This window comes from Eptatretus burgeri, chromosome 12 (genome assembly GCF_056783735.1).
Source record: "Eptatretus burgeri isolate ZD-2024b chromosome 12, Ebu_testis_v1, whole genome shotgun sequence".
Classification (NCBI taxonomy): Eukaryota; Metazoa; Chordata; class Myxini; order Myxiniformes; family Myxinidae; genus Eptatretus; species Eptatretus burgeri.
This window is the reverse complement of record NC_140972.1, coordinates 65961167-65985272: the sequence shown is the minus strand read 5'-3', so window position 1 is coordinate 65985272 and position 24106 is coordinate 65961167. Positions and strand designations below refer to the sequence as shown.

The 24106-nt window shown below is 43.2% G+C and overlaps 1 protein-coding gene across 4 annotated transcripts in view; it reads left to right on the top strand.

The window, feature by feature from the left end:
* FAM193A (family with sequence similarity 193 member A) overlaps positions 1–24106 on the top strand; it is a 169241-nt gene that overhangs the window by 96869 nt on the left and 48266 nt on the right. For 3 of the 4 annotated variants that reach the window (XM_085848318.1, XM_085848316.1, XM_085848319.1), the window contains 2 exons: positions 460–601; positions 10173–10250. In XM_085848318.1, the coding sequence (XP_085704444.1) occupies positions 460–601; positions 10173–10250 (220 nt within the window). The remainder of the gene's footprint in view (positions 1–459; positions 602–10172; positions 10251–24106) is intronic. The other variant, XM_085848317.1, reaches the window with a different exon arrangement.

The window sequence follows — 24106 nt, the reverse complement described above, 5'->3', positions numbered from 1 at the left end:
ATGATTTTGGAGTTAAACACAGAGGGGAAAAAGGAAGAACAGACAAACAAGAGAGTCGAGACTCGAGGGTGATGAGCTGCCGAGACAACTGATGTGGGTCGTTGCTAATTGGGGTTACAAATACTTGCGCTAACATTCATTAAGAGATAACTGATGAATAATTAACCCATTATTAACCCCAAACTAACTATCGTAACAATACCTTGCCAGAAAATGAATCCCCATTCCCAATCACAAAAACATTGTGTGATTTATCTTAAAAGTGACCTGCGACACACTGAATTCCTCCAAAAAAAGGTGTAATATTCCTTTTGCAAGTGTGAACAGTGCTACTTTGTACAGGCTTGGTTTGCTTTGCAGGAGGAGGGGCAAACTGTATTGGTATGTTGCCAGCATGATAGTATGAAATGCTGTTTCAATGTGTACACAGAAGGATTGCTTACAACATGTGCATTCCAGGCCGGGTGAGGATGGCGCACCAGTTGATGAAGCAGCAGCCTGTCTGCTGTCAAGGTTGCAGCAGTTTGAGGATGAAATGCGTCGGGTTGCACTCGAGTGGCACGAATGCCAAAAACGCATCGATGACTTTGTTGACGAGCAGGTAATACCCTGTAATTTAGCCTGATGTAGTTGTCTGGTTGTAACAGGTTCACTCATGATTAGGCCATTATAATGATGTGATCAGGTGATGTGAATGCTGGCACAGGCTGACAGTCATATTGAATAAAGTTTAGTAGTCCTTATCTTTTATGACCATGAATTACTCTACATATTAAGTGGTACAACGTAGCCCACAAAATGTGGCGTACTTACATTCAGAATTGAAACGCTTTATTGCGTGTAAAGCAACAATCAATTTATCATATCGGAACGGTACACTTTTGAGATTCAATAGTCGTGAGCAACATACTCGATGTGACCGCAATTTTTCCGTTGTGCTTTCTTTAAACCTAGCAATAACTTTATTTGCAACTTTATGACACAGGTGCTTGACATTTGAGTTGCAGAATTCCAAAACTTTCACCCTCAGCCCCATGAGAGTTTGTGGACTTTATGCACAAAAATTTGACTTGCCAAATCTCCCCATAGATAATCGCATGGATTAAGTCAGGTTTATGAGTGGGCCATGCCATTCGATGTTGGTGCCTGAATCGAAATTTGATGAAAGTTGATGTATTCCGAAGTTTCATGTAGAAATTCAGACAAACCTTGCATTATTGGGAGGTATAAAAAAACGAACTATCACTCGGCTAAACCATTGTGAACCGTTTTTTTTTTTTTGGTCCTTTTTCCGTGTTGTCGAAAAAAAAAATTTTTGGTCCTTTATCCGTAATGTTGAAAAATGTAACAAACAGTATTTCCTTGATTCTCTTGATGTTCTTCTTCGTTCTTCTGCATCACAATGTTGCGGAGTAGCCTTAAATTGGCTAGGGCAGGAATTTGTAATTTAGCCATTGTGCCGGTGATATCTCACCAGCTCATCGCGAATGACATCGTGGGATCTTTAATGTCCACCAAATATTGCTGGCAGACGGGACACACAGTTTAACTTCCATCCGAGGAACGGCACACACATTGATGAATCACCCTGCCTGTGAAACCCCAGGCTGACAGTTTATCGCTGGGTCGGGATTCAAACTCAGGCGAGACAGTTTAGAGGTGAATGTGCGTACCTCTAGGCCATCCTGTCAACCAATTCTCTTGACATAAGATGTGATGTATACTGTTAACATTCACTACTTGCCATCCTGCAAAATAAGTAAAAATTGTATTTCGTGGGCTGGCCTTATTTTCATTTAAGTAAGTCCTCATGAATATTCTCCGGCCTAAAAGCAAAACATTTAGTTACAAGAACTTTCTCAAAATAATTTGAGGTTGGTCGAATGAAAAATTTTGATTTATTTTTTATTCTTTGCTTTTATTGAGCCTCCCCAATAGGATTTTATTGATCCTCCTCCCAACAGGTATAAGCCTCCCCCTATAGGATAGAGAAGTTTTATACATGTTGTAGGGTTTGTTTCTCCAATTAGTAGCCCCAAGTTTTAATCAAGGGAGGTGCGAAGCGCCCCTCCTTTTTAGGTCATCTCTTCGAGCATGACCTAATAATATTGGTGTTGAGTGGAGAGGTGACGATCCATCCATGCGTTCGTCCGTCCACAATGAAGTTGAAGCGGGATATCTGGTCATTAGTGATCCTGATAGAGGTCAATGAGACGTACACGATGGTATGACTTTCAAGGTCACCGAAGGTCAAGGTCAAGGTCACGAGACCTTTGAAGTTGCGAAAATGACGATTTTCAAATTCTATCTCCTCCGCCATTTCTCAAGCGATCTTGAATTTTTTTGTAGCATATGAATCTATGGGACAATATCTAAATTTTGGTCAGGCCGGATTTTCGATTTGCGCTTTCGTTTTCATGTCACGTGACTTCAAAGTTGGCAAAAAATGCGAAAATGAAGATTTTCATGCAAAAATGACGATTTTCAAAATCTATCTCCTCTTACATTTCTCAAGCAATCTTGAATTTGATTGTGGCATATGAATCTATGGGACAATATCTAAATTTTGGTCGGGCCGGATTTTCGATTTGCGCTTTCGTTTTCGTGTCACGTGACTTCAAAGTTGGCAAAAAATGCGAAAATGAAGATTTTCATGCAAAAATGACGATTTTCAAAATCTATCTCCTCTTACATTTCTCAAGCAATCTTGAATTTGATTGTGGCATATGAATCTATGGGACAATATCTAAATTTTGTCAGGCCGGATTTTCGATATTCGCTTTCGTTTTTGTGTCACGTGACTTCAAAGTTGGCAAAAAATGCGAAAATGACGATTTTCAAAATCTATCTCCTACATTTCTCAAGCAATCTTGAATTTGATTGTGGCATTTGAATCTATGGGACAATATCTAAATTTGGTCAGGACTGATTTTCGAATTTCGCTTTCGTTTTCGCGTCACGTGACATCAAAGTTTGCAAAAACAGCCCTACCTTCAGGAGGCTATATATTTTCTCGCAGAGATGACCGTCACTCCCGCACGGGTGTATTTTGTATGGAACGGTTTCTCTGCATGCAACTTTAACACAGGGACTGAAAATTCGTTTCTCGGCTAATACTGGTCAAAATTAGCTGTAAATTTCAGAAGTAAATCCTTTGTACATCGAAGTAACATGTTCCAAGTTTCAGCAATGGTATAATACCACAGAATATCTTGGACCTCTAAGAGTACTAAACCTCCATTTATGTTTTTTACTTACGAAATCTAAAGATTTCGTAAGTATATTGATGCCTTCCGTTTCTGTTTGTTTGTTACTTACGAAATCGTTAGATTTCGTAAGTATATTGATGACTTCCGTTTCTGTTTGTTACTTACGAAATCTAACGATTTCGTAAGTATATTGATGACTTCCATTTCTGTTTGTTTGTTTGTTTGTTTGTATGTTTGTATGTTTGTTTGTTTGTTTGTGGGCACGATAACTCGAGAACGGAAGAAGCTACCAATGTCAAATTACACCACGTGATTCAGAAGGGTGATGGCAAGTGCTGATTAGATTTTGGTCGAAATCGGTCAAAGGTCAAGGTCACAGTGAGGTCAAATATCTGATTTTTGATGGTTTGGTACAGATAACTCGAGAACGGAAGAAGCTACCAATGTCAAATTACACCACGTGATTCAGGAGGGTGATGGCTAGTGCTGATTTATATTTTGGTCAAAATTGGTCAAAGGTCAAGGTCACAGTGAGGTCAAACATCCAAAAAATGATAACTCGAGAACGGAAGAAGCTACCAATGTCAATTTACACCACGTGATTCAAGAGGGTGGTGGCTAGCACTGATTAGATTTTGGTCAAAATCGGTCAAAGGTCAAGGTCACGGTGAGGTCAAACATCCAAAACATTCGATTTTTCATGGTTTGGTACAGAATCATCGTAGAAACTTCTAGTTTGCGTCGCTACCTTCTCGAGAGACAGCTTTTATTAGACAAGGTCAGAGGTCAAGTTGACGATTTCGTAAGTACCAGTCTCTGACTGCTTGTTTGTTTGTTTGTTTGTTTGTTTGTTTGTTTTTTGTTTGTAGGCACGATAACTCGAGAACGGAAGAAGCTGCCAATGTCAAATTACACCACGTGATTCAGGAGGGTAATGGCTAGTGCTGGTTAGATTTTGGTCAAAATCGGTCAAAGGTAAAGGTCACAGTGAGGTCAAACATAATTCCGTAAATTCATGTGGAGAAATGGAGTATTTTTGCTTCGCTCGACGTTACGAGTTCGTTTTAACTTCGATTTTAATTTTGTCTTTGGTTTTTTGCGATCGCTTAGGACGCTTAAAACTCGGTTGTCGAAATTCTGGTAAAAATCGGATGTTTTGGAGACGTTTTAAGATTGTATAAAAAATATTTCATTCGACGCGTCACGGGTCGTCCCATGATGCAGTGCGCTCGAGCAGACGCGTCGTTGAGTGACGTTAAGGTTTTGCGTGGAGAAATGGAGTATTTTTGCTTCGCTCGACGTTACAAGTTCGTTTTAACTTCGATTTTAATTTTGTCTTCGGTTTTTGCGATCGCTTAGGACGCTTAAAACTCGGTTGTCGAAATTCTGGAACAGCGATGAATAACTGATATATATATAATAAATAATAAGTCTTTTATCAGATTCTTCTGAAAAGTAATATACCTATTATCTGGCATATCCTGCTGGTACTGAATCACTTTTTTAAAAATAAAAACAAAAAAATGGAATTTTTATAAGAAATCTAGTTTTTGTCTGGGACTCATTATCTGCAAACCACAGTGTAAAATCGTAGACCACAATGAATTCAGAATTCAAGCTCCCCTTGGGCTTCTGACTGATTCATGCTTTTATTAGACAAGGTCAGAGGTCAAGTTGACGATTTCGTGAGTACCAGTCTATGACTGCTTGTTTGTTTGTTTGTTTGTTTGTAGGCACGATAACTCGAGAACGGAAGAAGCTACCAATGTCAAGTTACACCACGTGATTCAGGAGGGTGATGGCTAGTGCTGATTAGATTTTGGTCAAAATCGGTCAAAGGTCAAGGTCACAGTGAGGTCAAACATAATTCCATAAATTCACGTGGGGAAATGGAGTATTTTTGCTTCGCTCGACGTTATGAATTCGTTTTAACTTCGATTTTAATTTTGTCTTCGGTTTTTGCGATCGCTTAGGACGCTTAAAACTCGGATGTCGAAATTCTGGTAACAATCGGATGTTTTGGAGACGTTTTAAGATTGTATAAAAAATATTTCACTTGACGCATCACGGGTCGTCCTATGATGCAGTGCGCTCGAGCAGACGCGTCGTTGAGTTACGTTAAGGTATAATTACGTGGAGAAATGGAGATTTTTGCTTCGGTCGACGTTACGATTATTGATGGTTTGACACAGAATCATCGTAGAAACTTCTGGTTTGCGTCGCTCCCTTCTCTAGAGACAGCTGTTATTAGACAAGGTCAGAGGTCAAGTTGACGATTTCGTAAGTACCAGTCTATGACTGCTTGTTTTTTTTTGTTTTTTTTTCTCTCCCAATTTATTAACTGTATCTCTGAGCCGGCTGGGTCTGTTGGAATGAAATTTTGCATCAATAATGGGAATAAAGAGAATGCGAGGTTTACTTTTTTGACCTTTTTTATAGGTCATGACCTAATTATAGAAATTACTTTTTTTTTTACCATAACTTGACTCATTTTTGTTCAATCAGAACAATATTGCCCTTTCTAGATGGTGTAGACCCTTGACTAGAGCAAGGCACATTTACGCTTAATTTTAATCATATCCCTCAGGGTTAAAGGTCAAGGTCAAATGGTGATGTGAAAGAAAGAAAACTTTTTTTTTGTCATCACTCAATTTTGCCAATGTGGAATCTCAAAGATTGCTTGGCCTTCCAAAATGTTTTTGCAACATAATAGTGGCCCTTCATTGAAGTCATGCACCTGATACTTGATGAGTGTCCTTGACCTCCTACTTTTTTTGGATTTGTGACCTCATTGACAAAAAACACCTTTTTGATCATAACTTGAATAATTTTCCTCCTTTCTTGATGTTGGGTTTTATGAATAGATTGTAGATATGATGGGGACACATTTTCTTAATTTACACTCTATCCCTTAATGTTGAAGGTCAAGGTCATACGGCGGTCAAAAGAAAAAAAAGCCATCATTGGATCGTGGGCCACTAGAAGAGGCTTACCCTTGGCGATTGCTCTGTGATCACTGATATATAGTTTAATGTAATGTTTTCTTTTTTTTGTCAGAAGTAAATGGATGGGAACATGTGGGCATGAGAATTCATTACTTATTATTTGTTTCGTAAAAAGCATCACCTTGAATAAATACCTCAATTATTGCACATTTTTATTGAAATTGCAGAGGAATGAGCATCTTACTTATCAGAAGCTCTTAAAATTCTTGGGATTGATGAACAAATAATGAAGATTTATTGTGAATATTGACACTTTTGCTGTATTCGCATTCAAAACTAGCCTGGTAAAATCAAAACTAGCCTGGATAACAGAGACAGAGACAAAACTAGCCTGCATGCGTGTGTGCGTGCGCGTACACATGAGGATCCCATATATATGTGTATGTAATGCAAAGCTTATTCGAACCACTGACTCACTGACTGATATTAAATATCGGTACTTTTTGGGTGACGTGGAAAGCTGTAATTTTGCGTGCTGATGGACATCGTAGCCGGTACACCGGGGGGTGGGGAGGGGGGGGAATCACAGAATCGTTAGACAACATCCATAAATGAAAATATAAATAAATGAAAAAAAATGCAGGTGAGCGACTTAAGAAAATGGGGAAGCATGGAAATTTTGCGTGCTGATGGACATCGTAGCCGGTACACCGGGGGGGGGGGGAGTTAAAGAATCGTTAGACAACATCCATAAATGAAAATATAAATAAATGAAAAAAATGCAGGTGAGCGACCTGAGAAAATGGGGAAGCACAGAAATTTTGCGTGCTGATGGACATCGTAGCCGGTACACTGGGGGGGGGGGGGGGGAATTAAAGAATCGTTAGACAACATCCATAAATGAAAAAAAATGCAGGTGAGCGACTTGAGAAAATGGGGAAGCATGGAAATTTTGCGTGCTGATGGACATCGTAGCCAGTACACCGGGGGGGACAAAAATCACTGAATCGTTCGACAACATCCATAAATGAAATATATAAATAAATGAAAAAAAATGCAGGTGAACGACCCGAAACAATGGGGAAGCACGGAAATTTTGCATGCTGATGGACATCGCAGCCGGTACACCGGGAAAAAAAATCACAGTCTCGTCATACAACATTCATACATGAAAATATTTAAAAAATGCAGGTGAGCGACCCGAGACAATGGGGAAACACGGTTTGTATGCTTACACAATGTGTAAGCGCACCGAGCTAGTATGACTTAAAGCTCTAACGACTGACTGACTCACTCACTCTCACTCGCTCACTGACATTAAACATCTGTACCTTCCTGGTGACGTAGAAAGCTTTTTGCGTGCCATTGAACATCGAAGCCAGTTCACCGGAAAAATTCACAGGATCATCAGACAACATCCATAACTGAAAAAAAAATGCAGTTGAGGTACCCGAGACCACGGGGAAGCATGGTAATTTTGTGTGCGACGGACATCGAAGCCAATACACCAGGAGAACAAAAAATCACAACTATTAGAAAGCATCCGTTCGTGAAAAATCAAATGCAGGTAAGCGACCCGAAAATGGGGAAGTACGGTTCCGATGCTTGCACAATGTGTAAGCACACCCTGCTCGTGTGTGTGTGTGTGTGTGTGTGTGTGTGTGTGTGTGTGTGTGTGTGTGTGTGTGTGTGTGTGTGTGTATGTATGTGTGTATGTATGTGTGTGTGTATGTATGTGTGTGTGTCTGTGTGTGTGTGTGTGTGAATATATATATATATATATGTATATATATATATATATATATATATATATATATATATATATATATATATATATATATATATATATATATATGTATATATATATATATATATATATATATAAACTCAACAAAAATAAAAACTTTACACTCGTTTCAAAGTCAATAATTTGAACACTTTGGAAAATAGGTTTGAAATAACGATTGTATTCAATTCTCTTGTCATTAAAGATGCTATAGCATACAGATCATGTTTGTCATGGAATCGGTTCCACCGGAAATGCGACGACATTGTCCATGATCAAAAACTGTGAGTCACAACTTAATGAAATCATGTCAATATTGGGTGTGTCCTCCATGGGCGTTCACAACTGCGATACAACGTCTCCTCATGGATTGGATGATGCGTCTGAACACAGCTTGGGGAATGCGCTGCCATATTTGTACCAACATGGCACCAAGCTCCTGCAAGTTCTGTGGAGGGTTCCTTACTTGATGGAGCCGCCTGCCGAACACATCCCACACATGCTCTATGGGGTTGAGGTCAGGAGATCTTGAGGGCCACTCCATGACATTGATGCCAGCGTCCCTGAGGAAATTCGTTGTTAAATTGGCCGTATGAGGTCTGGCGTTATCCTGTTGGAAAGTCAGACCTGGGCCATGAGCTGCCATGAATGGTAAAAGCTCTGGAATGAGCACCTGATCCCTGTATGCTGCCGCATTAAGGTTTCCCTGGATGACAATGAGTCGGGATCGAGCATGACCGTTGATACCACCCCAAACCATAACGCTACCGCCCCCAAAGCGATCCACTTCCTGTACGCAACACTGGGCATTGCGTTCTCCTCGTCTTCTCCACACTCTAACCCTTCCATCAGCAAAAGTTAGTGTGAACCTTGATTCGTCACTAAACACAACCCAATTCCAATCTCACTGGGTCCATCTCAGGTGCCGTCGTGCCCAAAGAAGACGTTGGCGTCGATGGAAACGGGTTAGAATTGGTCCACGATATGGCCGCTGTGCATGAAGACGAGCAGAGCGCAGGCGATTTCGAATGGTTTGGGAAGTCACTCGACCTCCAAACAATTCATTCCCAGTAGATGTGGCAGTGACAAACCGATTACGCAAATGACGTAAGACAATCTGTCGGTCTTCCGCGCGTGACGTAACACGGGGGTGGTCAGCTGTGGTTCCAGTTTGATGGAGACGTGTCTGGAGGTTATGGATGGTCTGTCGACTGCATCCCATAACCCTCGCAACGTCAGTGACGGATTTTCCCGTATTCAGCATGCCAATGGCACGTTCACGCTGAATGTTTGACAGTTGTGGCATTGCAAATTAACGAATAATTAACCATAAAACCTTGTTTTTCTGAGATGATACTCTCCTCTGCTACCTTGAGATCAATTGCAGGTGTATCAATAGGCCACGTGACTTGTGTCACGTGGAAACGTGAATTTAGCGTGCAGTGTTCTGTTACGTGCTACGTAGGCCCGACCAGTAGAATGAATGTGTGAAGTAATGACCTCGACAATGCCTTTAACCATAATCACAACAATAACTCTTTCAAGAAAAGTTTCTAAACACTATTTGACAAATAATGAGTGTCAAGTTTTTATTTTTGCTGAGTTTATTATACTCTGCTGTTGGTATTTCCTCCCTTTCAATTTTGTTCCTTCCGTTCTGCTCTCGCTCTTCCATGAGCCTCCACATTGTATTCAAAAACAAACGAGGCAAGGAAAGGTCCATGCGATGTGGGGTTGGGTGAGTGGGTTGAGGTTGTGGGGTGGGAGTCTCCCACCAAAATGGCTCATCGCACACATCTAAACAGCAGCTGTTCTTCTTTCCACAAATATACTCCATCCTTTTTCCTTTCATTGCATATTACAATATATATATTATACACATAAACTCATTTATGAACTGTATGCACTGTAAAGAATATAAATGGGGGATCAATATCAAAGGAACTTTTTGTCTTTGAAAAACCATTGAAACATTAAATTTGAATAATCCATCTTTATATTGTTTTGAAAACTAAGCATTTTGATTTTCAACATTTTTAACATCGTTACTCAGGTTGTAACAACAAAATGCACTTTTCCATGATCCCAATTTTATGTGCAGGTCCATTTTTGGAATTTAATGCAATTGAGATTGTTTTTGGGTTTAAAATACGTTAATTAGTCTTTTGTGAATACCTTCATATTTCAACAGATGTTCTTTTATTCTTTAAGTATTTGATATTCTTTTTGCAGATTGCCTTAAAAGCTAAGCAAAAAATTCTGAAGGATGACTGGGAACTTTTCAAACAAAGGAAACTCTTCGAGCAACAGGTACGTGTTAAGATTGGTGTTTAGTTGCGGTTTGATTGCTAAACGTTTAAACACCCACAAATTGTTGAAATGATTCCTGAAGATGCACACAGTTTTTGACTTCAGATAGTGAGTATTTCTTCACTATCACTTTAGTTTTGGAACCCTCAACAGGATAGCAAGCATTACATTTCTGGGTTACTTGAATTGTCATGGCTGATTTTAATTTTTGCTCAATTTGTGGGAAGGGTATTTCAAAGAGCTGTTGAACCAGGAAGGAAGCAATGGCGAGCTGGAGCTACCATTTTGTGTAAAGGGGAAAGTGGAGTTGGTGGCAATCAATGGGGGAAGTGCGGACAGCATTGAAGAGTATGAAGAAGGGAAGAGCGCCAGGCATTGATGATGTGTGCACAGAAATGGTAATTGGAGCGGAAGAAGTCTGAGTCAGTTGGACAAAGAGGCTGTTGAACATGTTGTTGCGGGCCGGGGGGGTCGGGTGAGAAGACCACAAGGTGGGGGAAGCTATCTCTGTTCCCACCAGGCTCCCCGGAATTGTAGGCCATCGCACACGGATAATTCCGTGACGCGGCGGGTTGCTTAACGGACCGTGGACGCCAATAACTCAACCGCGTGACCTAGGGTCCTCCTGTCGATGGGTTAATCGGGTTACCTAATTAATCACGTGATTTAATTACCAGGGAACACGCCCTCGGTACGCCTTGTCTGAACCGGATCACTCTATCGGATCGGATGCAGCCGAGCGACACTGCGAAGGACGTACCGGCTAAAAGGAATGGATCGTTGGGAATATAGTCCCGGCTAAACTTGGATTCGGACCATGCTGGATCAATGGAAGAAAAGACAAAAACGAGCAGGGAACATTCCTAATAATTATAAATTATTTACGAGCAGGTGAGGAAAGATATGTGGCACAGTGAAGATTTATTGGTGTTTGTAATGCAGAGATAGAAAGAAGCCTGATGCGACAATAAACAGGCAACTTACAAAAGGGGACACAGAGTAGACTTAACGCGAAAATAATAACAATAATAATAACAATCTTCTGCAGTCTTACTTAAGCAGACAGGCGCCAACGCACGCACGCACGCACGCACGCACGCACGCACACACACACACACACACACACACACACACACACACACACACACACAAAACCTGATGAAGAGGGAGTTTTGCAACCAGGGAGGGGGGGGGGGGGAGTTGAAGCTATGATATCGGTACCTGTACGCCCGATAGCACGACGTGCCACCAATACGTTTCCGAGGGGGGGGATGCTCTGGGGTGTGGTACCCAACAGTGGGCGCATTGTCTCTGGACCAAGCCGCACGTGTGGAGACTGTGTTCCTAAAGGAGGAGCTTGAGTGGAGAAGGGGCGGAGTCCAGAGGGCGAGGGTGGAGTAGTAGGTGGGATCAGGTAGGCTGGTGGGGTCGACGTGGTGTGGGTGGAGACGAGGAGCAGGAGGAGGGTCGTGGCGGTGTCGACGAGGTGAGGCGTGGGTGGAGACGAGTTGCAGGAAAGAGGGACTGCCCCGACCTTTATAGGGCCCGCAGCTCGGAGGGAGGGCCCATGCCAAATCCAAATGTCATCACCCGATTGGCCCCGACCCCTCACGTGGCCCGCCAGCTTGGACTGGAAACCGCCTCACTTCGCTTTCGGCAAGGCCTTCCCAAACAGCGGCAACACTGAACCGCCCACACCGAAACCAGCACGCGAATCACCCCGCAAAAACCCCCGGGCGACCGGTCGAGGGTCCCGCATGCCCGCTCGGGTGTTTGACCAGCATCGGTTAACGCGCTCGTTCTGTGCACTCCAACGTGGCCCGCACTGTGCATTCCCTGGTTCGATTGCAGCCTCGCTGGCCGCGGAGACGAAAAGATGTTCACCATCCGTGGAGAATCCACCGCTGCCAGCGAGGACCAAAGGTACATCGCCATGGATAAATCCATGTACGTTTCAAGAGCGGCGTACGTGTCTGCTTTCAAGGACATTCCATACAGTGCGCGTGGTTCCGCCATTACGCACCTGGCCAGCGCTCGTGTTCACATGACTCCACTAGCGTGTGTGCGGGGCGAACACCAATATGTGTTGGGTATTGAGGTTAAAAAAAGAACAAGCTGCTTCTACCCGCACACTCGTATCCTGCCCAACATGGTATGGGGTCGGCTTTATTGGCCTCCGTACGTGTCTTGCGAAGCGTGGGCGTCGTGCTGGCCATGTTTCCCGTGCCGTGAAAAACACCATTCGGCAGCCTCTTAAGAGGTATTTACTTGCATGCCTTTCCAATGCAATCGGCAATTCTCCCCAGACCATCGAAAGCTCGAGTCAATAGTCCAGCACCAACTAGCACACTACATGACTCGGCGCTGCAGTTTCCCCACCGCGGCGCCGCACGCGCTGGCCTCCGCAAGGCCCCACCTTACAGCGAAGGTGCACGTGGCTGATTTACCTCAGGAATAATCAGAAAAGAAGAAGAGTGGGGATGAAATGAAGGAAAAAATGATTGAAGCAACCCTAACTATTATATCATCGCAACGCACTCCCTTGCTGGGTGTGCTCTGGCTTTCAAAAGGAATTAGCCACTGTGGCTTATCCAGGTTTAGAATGATGAGCCACAGGAGAAAGGAAATAGCCACATATTTTATTCAAAAATTGTTGTTTTAGCAATATGAAATAAGTTAATTTTAAGGTGGATGTGTGAGTTGGATTGTTCAGATTGGTTGGATGAGTGAGTTTGACGTGTGAGATTGGTTGAATGAACGACCATCAGGGGAGGTGGTGATTGTGAGGGATGGTGGTGGTGGTGATGGTGTGTGTGTGTGTGTGTGTGTGTGGGGGGGGGGGGGTGGGGTATGGTCGTTGTGCCTTTTTTAGTAGGTGGTAGTGGGGGATGGAGGTGGTTGTGGACCAGGATTGGACCAACCTCATGCCAGTCAAACTCGCTCATCCAACCAATATCACCAACAACTTCACTCATCCAACCAATCTCACACATCAAACTCACTCATCCAACCAATCTCACACATCAAACTCGCACTTCCAACCAATCTCACACATCAAACTCACTCATCCAACCAATCTCACACATCAAACTCGCTCATCCAACCAATCTCACCCAACAACTTCACTCATCCAACCAAAGTCACCCATCAAACTCACTCATACAAACAAACTCGTCCTACTACAGGTACTACTACTGATTGTGTCAAAACTCACCTGGCAACCACTGACCCAACGAAGCATGTAGCGCCGAGTAGCGCTGAATCATACCGAATCATTCCGGAAAAAAAAAATTTTTTTCGAAAAAATTAAAATAAAATTTTGAGACAAGAATCATGGGAATCATGCGTAATTTCGGTCGATTTTTTTTTTTTTTATTACTATTTTTTTTTTACTAGAAACTAGTTTAAAACTACTAAAGTTAGTATATATAAGCTTGTACGAAATCACGCGTGATTCCCGTAATCAAAACACACAAAATGGCGGCTGTCTTGGCCGTCTCAACGAAGGTTGTGCTAAAATCACCCAAAATTAGTCTAAAACTGGTAAAAAAAAAAAAAAAATCACTAAAACATGGATTAGCCACAGTGGCTAATGGGTGGTTTAAAATATTAGCCACAGGTAAGGGGGATTCGCCCTGTGGCGAGCGGCAGCGCACACCCAGCCTTGTTGTCCCGCTAAACAAACGGAAGGGGACTATATACACGTATAATAATGGAATAACTGTCCTGGGACACCTATCTGTTGTATTCATGCGGTTCCAAGAACCGCAACAATATGTATGAAAGATTGTTCAATTCTGGAGGATTGCAGGATCGGGTTAATTGTGTTGATATGGAAGGGAAGGGCGATGTTCAAGATCTGGGGAAGTGCAGGGGCATTACGCGCCTCAGTCATGTAATGAAGTTGCTGGAAAGGATTCTGGATGGGAGGATAAGGAAGAGGGTGGAGATGGAGATCAGGCAAGAGCAGCAAGGGTAGGGACACGACAAATGGGATGTTCATGCTGAGACAGGTGGTGGAGAAGAGGTTGGAGGTGCAAGTTGAAATGGCATTGGGATTTGTGGACCTGGAGAAGGCCTATGACACTGTCCCGAGAGATGGTGATGGCGACACTGAGATGGATGGGAGTGCCGGAAGCAGAAGTTAGATTGGTGGAAGGGATGTACACTGGAACGAAAGGAAAAGTCTTGCTTGATCCTGGGATATCTGAAGAGTTCAGCGTGAACATTGGTTTGAGGCATGGAAGGGCTCTCAGCCCACTCATGTTTATCATTGTGATGGAGCTGGTAAGCAGGAAGGTGAGCTTGAGGGGTAGTATGGGGAGGATGCTGTATTGAGATGATCTGGCTGTTGTGGTGGAGAGCAGATGCAGGAAGTACTGGGGGAGTGGAAGGAGGCATTTGGGAAGCATGGGCTGAAGATGAGTATGGAGAAAACTGACGTGATGTCGGTCAGGCAGCAGAGAAAATATATGAATATCAGGTTAGAGGGGAAGGAGATCAGGCAGGGAAATAGGTTTGAGTATCTGTGAGGAACGGTGACTGCGGATAGTAAGTCCGAGGCAGAGGTGCAGAGGAGGATTGAGGTGGGTGAGAATGTATGGAGGATGGTGGAGGGTGTAATGGCAGACAGAAAGATGTCAAGAAAATTGAAAGCGAAGGTTCTGATGTCATGTGTAATGCTGGCCTACCTTTACGGTCTGGAGGCGGTGGCATTGACAGATAGACAACAACAGGTGCTGCAGGTTTGTGAGAACAACTGGGTCAGGAGGATTGTGGGAGTTGTGAGGATGGATGAACTGAGGGAGGAAATTGGTGTGCATATGAGTTAGATGGGGAGATTGGTTAAATGCCAGCTGAGATGCGCTTGGATACTTGGTATAGATGGGGGAAGAGAGAATGGTAAAGAGAGCACATAGATTGAAGAAGTTAAGGTAGGAGGAAAAGAGGTAGACCACGGTCGAGAAGGGACGATTGTGTGAGGATGGATATCTATAAGGTCGGGGTGGTTGGAGAGTGGAGAGAGTTGACTGAGAACAGAGGGCATTGGAGGAGGATGATGGTCAAGGCAGGGCAGAACTGTGGTGCCATTGGACCTCACCCCTTAGAAAGGGAAGAGGAGGAGAAGAAGAATGGCTTGCTCTTTGTCAGTAATCTTTTGCAAGTCTATACCTGGTCTGCTTTCCTTGGCTCATTCAAACACCTATTTGGATGATGCAAATCTTATTTAAATTTCAAATCAATCGGATGAAAATTTGCAATTTTAAAAGCTTCGGTCTATGTTGACCTTTTGGCCTATGTTGACCTCAAAAATAATTGGGGTTGAATTCAGTGACTAGGTTGTGGAGACTCATGACATAAGAGCTTCAGTGATTCTCTTTTCAACGTGATGGTTTTCAGTGCTCCTGTATCACCTGTTACCCAAGATTTTAGTGATCTCTTATGAAAGGCTTTAAAATGTAATTTACAATGTCTTCCTCCACTCGTCACTTTGGCTACTTCTACCATTCACACATTTCCACAAGTAGCAACTTCACTCTGCAGGTGAAACTGTGCTCGTCTATTTCATTATTGTTTTGACCAAGTCAGCTCTTTACTGGGGTAGCATCCTTCCAGAATTTGGATTTTGTGTGTGTGGAACTCGTTTCTCTTGGCCAAGTTACTTGTTTGCTCTTACCATAAAATTTGAGGTTTCAAATTCACCCACCATCCACATAATGCTACAGTTCTTTGTGAGGAATATTTTGCAGTAAAAGTTATATGTTTTGAGTTTTGACACATCTTCAGCTGTTCAATTACTTCTTTTAAGTCTCTCAGTTTTTGCTGTTTCCTGATGGTTATCTATTGGTGGTAGCTCCCCAAATTTTTGTTCTGAATTTTACTTTCTATCTCTCGATCTCTCTATTGGATTCGAGATATATATATATATATATATATATATATATATATATATATATATGTATATATGTATATATATGTATATATATATATGTATATGTATATATATATATATATATATATATATATATATATATATATATATATATATATATATATATATATATATATAGTCGCGAATTCGCGCCCGCCGGCGTGCGAGCGGCCACGTAACTCGAATCGCGGCACGTCGCCCACCGGACGGACAATTTCGTCGTGACCCTCTCGGACTAACGCCGGGAACTAGTCACGGGTGGGCCTTTCGGCCTCACCACGATCGTGCCAATCGCCCCCCCGCGTGGGATAGGGTTGTTCGCCAAATTCGACCTATCTGAGTACCCACACGGAGGGTAGACCGGGCGATCGCACCTCGCCGCAGGTCGACTTCGGACACGGGCCACTTTAAGCGACCCGTTCCGTACTATCGGGATAACTGAGCGGTGTTATCGTCGGCCTCGACGGTTCCAATTAATTATCGGGCGTATTTAGCCCACTACCAACCCTTTACGTGAAGTAAGATGGAGATTCAATTAAAGAAAAGACGAAGCGAAACGGGAAAAACAGTTCAACATGAGGGACATTTATTCCGCCGCACACGGAAAGCACACATATACAATTACAACAATTATGCACCAAAAGCAATTGCAACAAAAGGAACACAACAATGCAGATCTACTACCGACTATGCGAGCACACGGCAACACTTACACAGTTTTACTTTACAGACGGCGCCGACAACACATATACTCAAAAGCAAAAGAAAGGGCCACCCTCAACGACAAGGGGACAGACGGGGCTGTGGGCCGAGACCGCGTGGAGCCTACCCGTCTTGTGATGAGCCGCAAATGTCGCGGTGGTGCCCCGACTCCGCGCTCCTCCGCGGGTTTCGTTGGCACTGCTTGGAATGGGGTGGGAACGGGGCCCCTTTTCGCGCTATCTCAGCGCTGGGGGGAACAGGGGGCGTTGTTGATGCTCTGGGGAAAGAGGATAGCTGGCTTGCTTGGGTCCCGCGACGAGCGACTCCACTGCGACCTCGACCGCGTTCCCGGCTTCCCCTCTCTGCAGCTCCGCGACAGACTCCGACTCTCCTCCAGACCCGTCTTGACTGCTGCTGCCACACTCCGCCGCCGCCACACCTCTCCAACTCGCCCGAGCCCAAAACTGCGACTGCCTCCAACTGCTTCCGACCCAAAACTAAACTGACTGAATTCGCCCTGCGCTCGGCGCTTTATAGTGCGGCAGGAGAACCCATATGCAAATTTCCGGATCAGGATGAGCTCGGGGCGGAGCCACGCTTGCCCATTGGATGGAGGAAAAGTGAGCGTGAACCTCCCCTGATCCTCGAATTTGCATATATCGATTCTACTCCGACGCGCCTGGAGGCGGGACCAAATCGCCCCGCGCTTAATGATTGGACGGATCGGAAGTGGGCGTGTATCATTCCTGATCCGACTTTTCCTCGGAAAGGCCGCTTTTTGCACCCGCGGCTCAGCGCGCGTCCCGCACGAGGCCAGGACGCTCGGCGTTCACAAGTGGTGCGGGAATGGCCGCAGAAGGAGAGGCGAAGGTGGTGGAGGGTTTAAAGTGGTGGTCCCTGGCTACGGTGACGCTTGGAATGGCGGTGATGCGATGGTTGCGAGAGCGAGTTGTGAAGGTAAAGGCCGTGGCTGTTGGCGTTGTTATTGTTGTGAAGCGGCGTTGCGGTTGGTGGTTTTTGTGTGATGGCGGTTGAGACGTGGTTGGTTCAAAATAAAGATAGAACAGAAAAACGGCTATCTTAAAGGGTCGCAGCCCGAATGAATCACATTTATTCCCTCTAAACAATGGGTTTGGGCTAACTACACATGTACTTACAGAGATATCTCACCTACGGGACCTGAATGGTGGTTTGCGAATTTCCTCAACCACAACAATATATATATATATATATATATATATATATATATATATATATATATATATATATATATATATATATATATATATATATATGCTAGATATCCCTTATTGTCGGGTTATCCGTCTGTCTGTCTGTGTGTGTGTGTGTGTGTCTTCAACGCGAGGCTCCACAGCACAAACCAGCAGACCGATTTTGATGAAACTTTGCCAACGTGTGCAGTATTTGTTGGGAATGTGTGCATTTGAATTTCGTTGCCTAGCAACCACCCGTTGCTGTGCAGTGGCCGAAAAACCGCGTACAGTATTTTCAATACTTGTCCTTCAGTTTTGAATGTAGAGAAGCGAGACTTCAGAATTAAACACCGAGATATTTAGAAAATGTTACTCGAGCCGATTTTTGATTGAGGTTTTATTTTTCAAATGGTAGTCCTTCAAAAATCGGGTGTCGATTCACCGTCATTTTTATGAGGGGCTTAGGAAAGTGGGCGTAGCTTAGGGAAAGTGGACGTGGTTGATGAAAAATATTGTGTGGCTCAGGAGGTGTGGTCAACCAAGAGCATTGATAGAAGTTTATCAGGTTTTCCGTGTGTGTGTGTGTGTGTGTGTGTGTGTGTGTGTGTGTGTGTGTGTGTGTGTGTGTGTGTGTGTGTGTGTGTGTGTCTGCAACGCGAGGCTCCACAGCACAAACCAGCAAACCGATAATGTATTTATTTACCGAAAACGATTCCCCACCCACACACCACCTCCAACTATTTATTTATTTACCGAAAACAATTCCATGACCCACACACCACCTTTAATTATCTATTTATTTACCGAAAACGATTCCCCACCCACACACCACCTTTCATTATTTATTTATCTACCGAAAACGATTCCACGATCCACACACCACCTTTAATTATTTATTTATCTACCGAAAACGATTCCCCACCCACACACCACCTCCATTTATTTATTATTTAAAGTGGGAGTGGCGTAGAAAAGTGGGCATGGCTTATGAAAAATATTGTGTGGCTCAGGAGGTGTGGTCAAACAAGTGCATTGAGAGAAGTTTATCAGGTTTTGTGTGTGTGTGTGTGTGTGTGTGTGTGTGTGTGTGTGTGTGTGTGTGTGTGTGTGTGTGTGTGTGTGTGTGTGTGTGTGTGTGTGTGTGTGTGTGTGTGTGTGTGTCTGCAACGCGAGGCTCCACAGCACAAACCAGCAAACCGATTATTTTTCAAATGGTAGTCCTTCAAAAATAGGGTGTCCATTTACCATCATTTTTTATGAGGAGTGCCAGTTGGCACAATAAGCAATAGGAAAAATCTTGCCTGGCAGAGGAACAATTGTATGTTAACCAATACGTCTTGGCAATGAATCTTCGTCAGTGGATCGGTCAGAATGAAAAGCATCGTATCCAGCACTTCGAACCTAGCGAATCCCTTGTCGCCTACCGGCTTGTTTCTCTCTGTCTGTCTCCACAAAATAATTTTGGTACGTCTTCACAGGCCGCAAATCTGTTTTGTTACAAAAATTTCCTCACCATCGAAATAATTATCAAACTAATGATGCATGAACAGTTAGTACCATTGCAGTTTAATGTGTTAAGACATTTTTGCATGATAATCACAGAGAAGTGATGATTACCTCTGCCACCGAAGATGAAGGAGGTTATGTTTTCACCCCTCGCTGTCCGTTTGTTTGTCTGTTTGTGTGCAAGATATCTCAAAAAGTTGTGGACGGATCCAGATGAACTTTTGTGGACAGGTTGGGTGTGTGACGAGGATGAACTGATTAGATTTTGGCAAAGATCCGGATCCGGATCCAGCTCCCAGAATTTTTTTACGTGATTCTTCACCATTGAGGTATTGGGCTAAAAATGATACATAGCATGATATCTCAAAAAGTTGTGGATGGATTCTGATGATTCTTGGGAGACATGTTGGATGTGTGACAAGGAAGAATTGATTAAATTTTGGTGAAGATCTGAATCTGGATCTGGATACAAATATTATTTAATTTTAAAAGTGATTCTTCACCATTGAGAGATGGGACCAAAAATGATATATTCTCATGGGTCAGGTATTACATGGCAGAGGTATGCGCTCTACCAAGTGCTCTTCTAGTTGAGTTTGTGTTTGCCAGATTGTCCAAATGTCTGTTAAAGTAAAAGTGAACAAAAATACCCATGCAACATACTCTTTAATTATGTGTCTGTCACACACTGTGTGCGTGCGTGCATGCTTGCACACGTGCATATCCGAAAGCAACCAGAGATGAGATTGGGGATTTGATTTTTCTAGTCTGCGGGCCGGATTTATTACAGAATGAGACGGATAACAATACGAAACTAGAAAGAGCAATCAGAGATTGCAGACCCTCGACAGAACTTGTTTTATGTGGTGTATTTTGTGTGGCATTCGTGTACTGGTGTTACATAATTAATAAGGGACATAATAAGAAATACCGCTTTATAACTACTGGCAGTGAGGAACGGGTACCAAGACGTAAAGCTTTGATGCAACCCTGCTTTGATCGGACACCGAACCCTGACCCCTGACGTTTTTTATTATTATTATTCAATTAAATTTAGAATGGGATTAAAATTAATTAAATCCAAATCAAATGGAAGACCAAATAGGTACAGTCCTCCATTGGAGTCATCAGAAGGAAGCCAAACAAGCAAAAAGCAAAGATGAAGTCATCAGGAGGAACCTGGATAGCATTCACATTTCAGCTGCTACTCCTCTATTCTCAAACCCACCAGCCAAGTGAGCCTCTTTGAAAAAAATCAAATAGAAAAAAAGAAATTCTGGCTGCCAGGCTATGTGTCCATCCAAGTTGAAATTTAAAACATGTATTCCCCATCACCAGAAGCTCATAATTGTGAAGTTTCATGTCGATTGATTAAGCTGTTCCAGAGAAAACATTAATATTTTTCTTCAATCCAATATGGCTGCCAAACCGTGTGACCTATCAATTATTCCTGAACAAACTTGTACACCCAAGGCTTGGGGAGCATTTGTGTGGTTTCCCCTCGATCTGTCTAGCCGTTCTGGAGAAGATTTTTATGGGTTTTAGGGTAAATCCAATATGGCTGCCAAACCATGTGACCAATGACATCATATGTGTGAACGTTTTGTTCCTCATGGATGGATAGTCATATGTGTAACGTTTTGCCTCAATGTGTTCAGCCACTTCAAAGAATATTTTTGAGGTTTAAAAAAAACAATATGGCTGCCGAATCACGTGATCAATGATGTCATTTTTTTTTGTTTACCATTTTATCCATAGATGACACTCAAAAAATGTTCATACTGATCAGATGTCGCGTTCTACATATGCAATTATGACGTCATAATGAAGGCACCTATGACATCATAAAAAACACTTATTCCCCATGAGGAGTACTTGCCTTGTGTGAAGTTTCAATTTTTTTCCTTGGTGCAGTTTCAGAGATAGAGCGAATTTTTTTCCCGTTTTTCCAACATGCCTGCCATACCACATGACCTCTGACATCATAATTATGATTTAAAACATCCTATATGAATAGTCGCACGTATGATGAAAATTTCATTTCAATCCGACGAGCGATTGCGGAGGAAAACACGAAAGTTCTGTGTGGACAAACAGACAAACAAAAGGACCCAAACGCAACACCCTCTCCTTCAGCGAGGGTGAATGAAAGCTTTACCCGAGTCCCCTCATGTGTTCACGGGCATGAACACTACAAACTAAAATAAATAAAAAACACAAAACAATAAATTTAATTAAATATTCCCATTTGGAAAACAAAATAGAAAGGAATCCTTTTCAGGAACTTTGCGCTTTTTTTCATTCAAGCAACCATGTCATGTGATTGTCTGGCTTTTTCTTCATCCGACTTGTCCTTATATTTTGCTGCATGTTTGCTCTCGAAGTGTCGGTTCAAGTTTTATTCTTCCAATACGGCGACACTTTCTTTGCAAACGATGCACACTGCTTTCCCTGCGACATGCGTTCTGAAGTAGTTTGAAGTTCGCTCCTTGTTAAACAATCGGCATTCAGCGTCTAATTTTCTCTTCTTCGATAAACTCATGTTTGTATTCCTCTCCTGAAGTGCGACAAATGCAAATTCCTGCAAAACTGAAAACTATATACTCGAGCAAATTTTTGCGTGACTCCGGTGCTAAACCATTGGCTGCTATAATTAGCAATATGATCATAGACCTGCACCCTGCATGCAGACATTGCATTGTTTTCCTGCTCTACAACTTTCGCCGATAAAGTTAATTAAAAGTCCCCCAAATGTTATCGCTTCGACTGTGTTTAAATAATATCTTGATCAAAACGACCTGGTTTTTGTTTTTAGGACGGAAGAATATAGTTTGGTCTGAGAGTAATAGCGGCCCAGACCGAAGTAATATACGGGCCGGATCCGGCTCCCGGGCCGTATTTTGCACACTCGTCCTTTCGGGCTAACCTTCTGACCTCGACCGGTAACACTTCAATGGATTGATTTAAGACAGAAATGCCCATGGGTGTATAGTCAACAGCTGATCTTCACTGTTCTCATCTGATTGTGACTCACGACTTGGCAGATGAGGAGTAGGAGCAACAAGAATAGCTTTTCCACATGATGAACAGAGTTGGCTCCCTCAGCCTCCAGTGTGAGGTCTGTTTGAGGAAACTGACAGACAAATGGCTCATTTATCTTAAGTCTCTGGCCATCTTCTTGCCTGTTTGTCACCCTAGTGGATCACAGCACATCCTTTAATTTTATGATTATACCTCAAGAAATTGGTTTCAGTGCCCTGTGCACATTATTGCAATTTCTTCACATTTGGCATGTAGCTGCACTGGTGGGTTAACACAGTTTATCAGAGCAACCAGACTGATCGTGGGAAACTCCTACCCAGGCCAGTGTGTTCATACCAAGTAGATTCACTCAAACTCATGCATAGTCGTACAACAACAAGAATATTGATTCAATCCAATAATTGATTCCACATATTTTACACCTGAAAAAAAGAGAAAAATTATCATATTGATCAAAATACTGTTGTGGTTTCCCACCCGTTGGCGTGTGGGCGACTGCTTTTAGCCAATGGCGGCTGCTCTCGCCCACCGAACGGGAAAACCTAGTCGCAGCTTTCGCAACAACGCCGAAATCCAGCTACAGGTGTGTTTTTAATCACCGAAAATCAGCCAGCTATTCTGTCCGCGCGCGACAGGGTCCGATCGCCGAATTGTCGATTTACCTAATTATGCGCGCAGACAGAAATGCCAGGGATTTACACCTCGACGGGACCTGCTTGGAAATGAGCTGCTAAGCAGCTCGCTCTGTTTGCGATTTGCCGAGCGGTGTATATCGCCAAGCCCCGCCGGATCCAATTACTCTATTGGCTATTTAAAAAGCCAGCTAATTTCCCGAACTTAATAATGGCAGTTCAATCGAGGGGAAAGGACGCAACGAACGGGTCAACATTCACACAAGGACATTTATTATTATAGCACGTATGCAGGCATGCACGTATACAATTAGGCGAGGCAAACACGCATGCAATTGTTCAAGGCAAACAAAAGCAATGCAATCAACAAAAGCACGACAAGAAGAACTACAACCGTTGGTCTATTTATTATGCACAATTACTGAAACTGGTTTACTTAAGGACACGGCGCCACATCTCTCATACAAAAACCCCAAAAAGAAAGAGAAGGAAGGAAAACGTGACCGTGTGGTGAATCCTCAGGGCCCCGTCCTCCTTCTCCCGACCTCGTCACGACAGACCTCTGCTGGCGTCTCGGCGCCTCCGACCTCGTCACGACAGAGAGAGAGAGAGAGAGAGAGAGAGAGAGAGAGAGAGAGAGAGAGAGAGAGAGAGAGAGAGAGAGAGAGAGAGAGAGAGAGAGAGAGAGAGAGAGAGAGAGAGAGAGAGAGCGCGCTTTAGCGTGCGCGATCCAGAGAGAGAGAGAGCACGATTCTCATCAGCATGTCTTTTATAGCCCCTCCCCCTTGCCCCCTCCCTTTCCCAGCGTGCGAGGGAAACTTGCAGAAG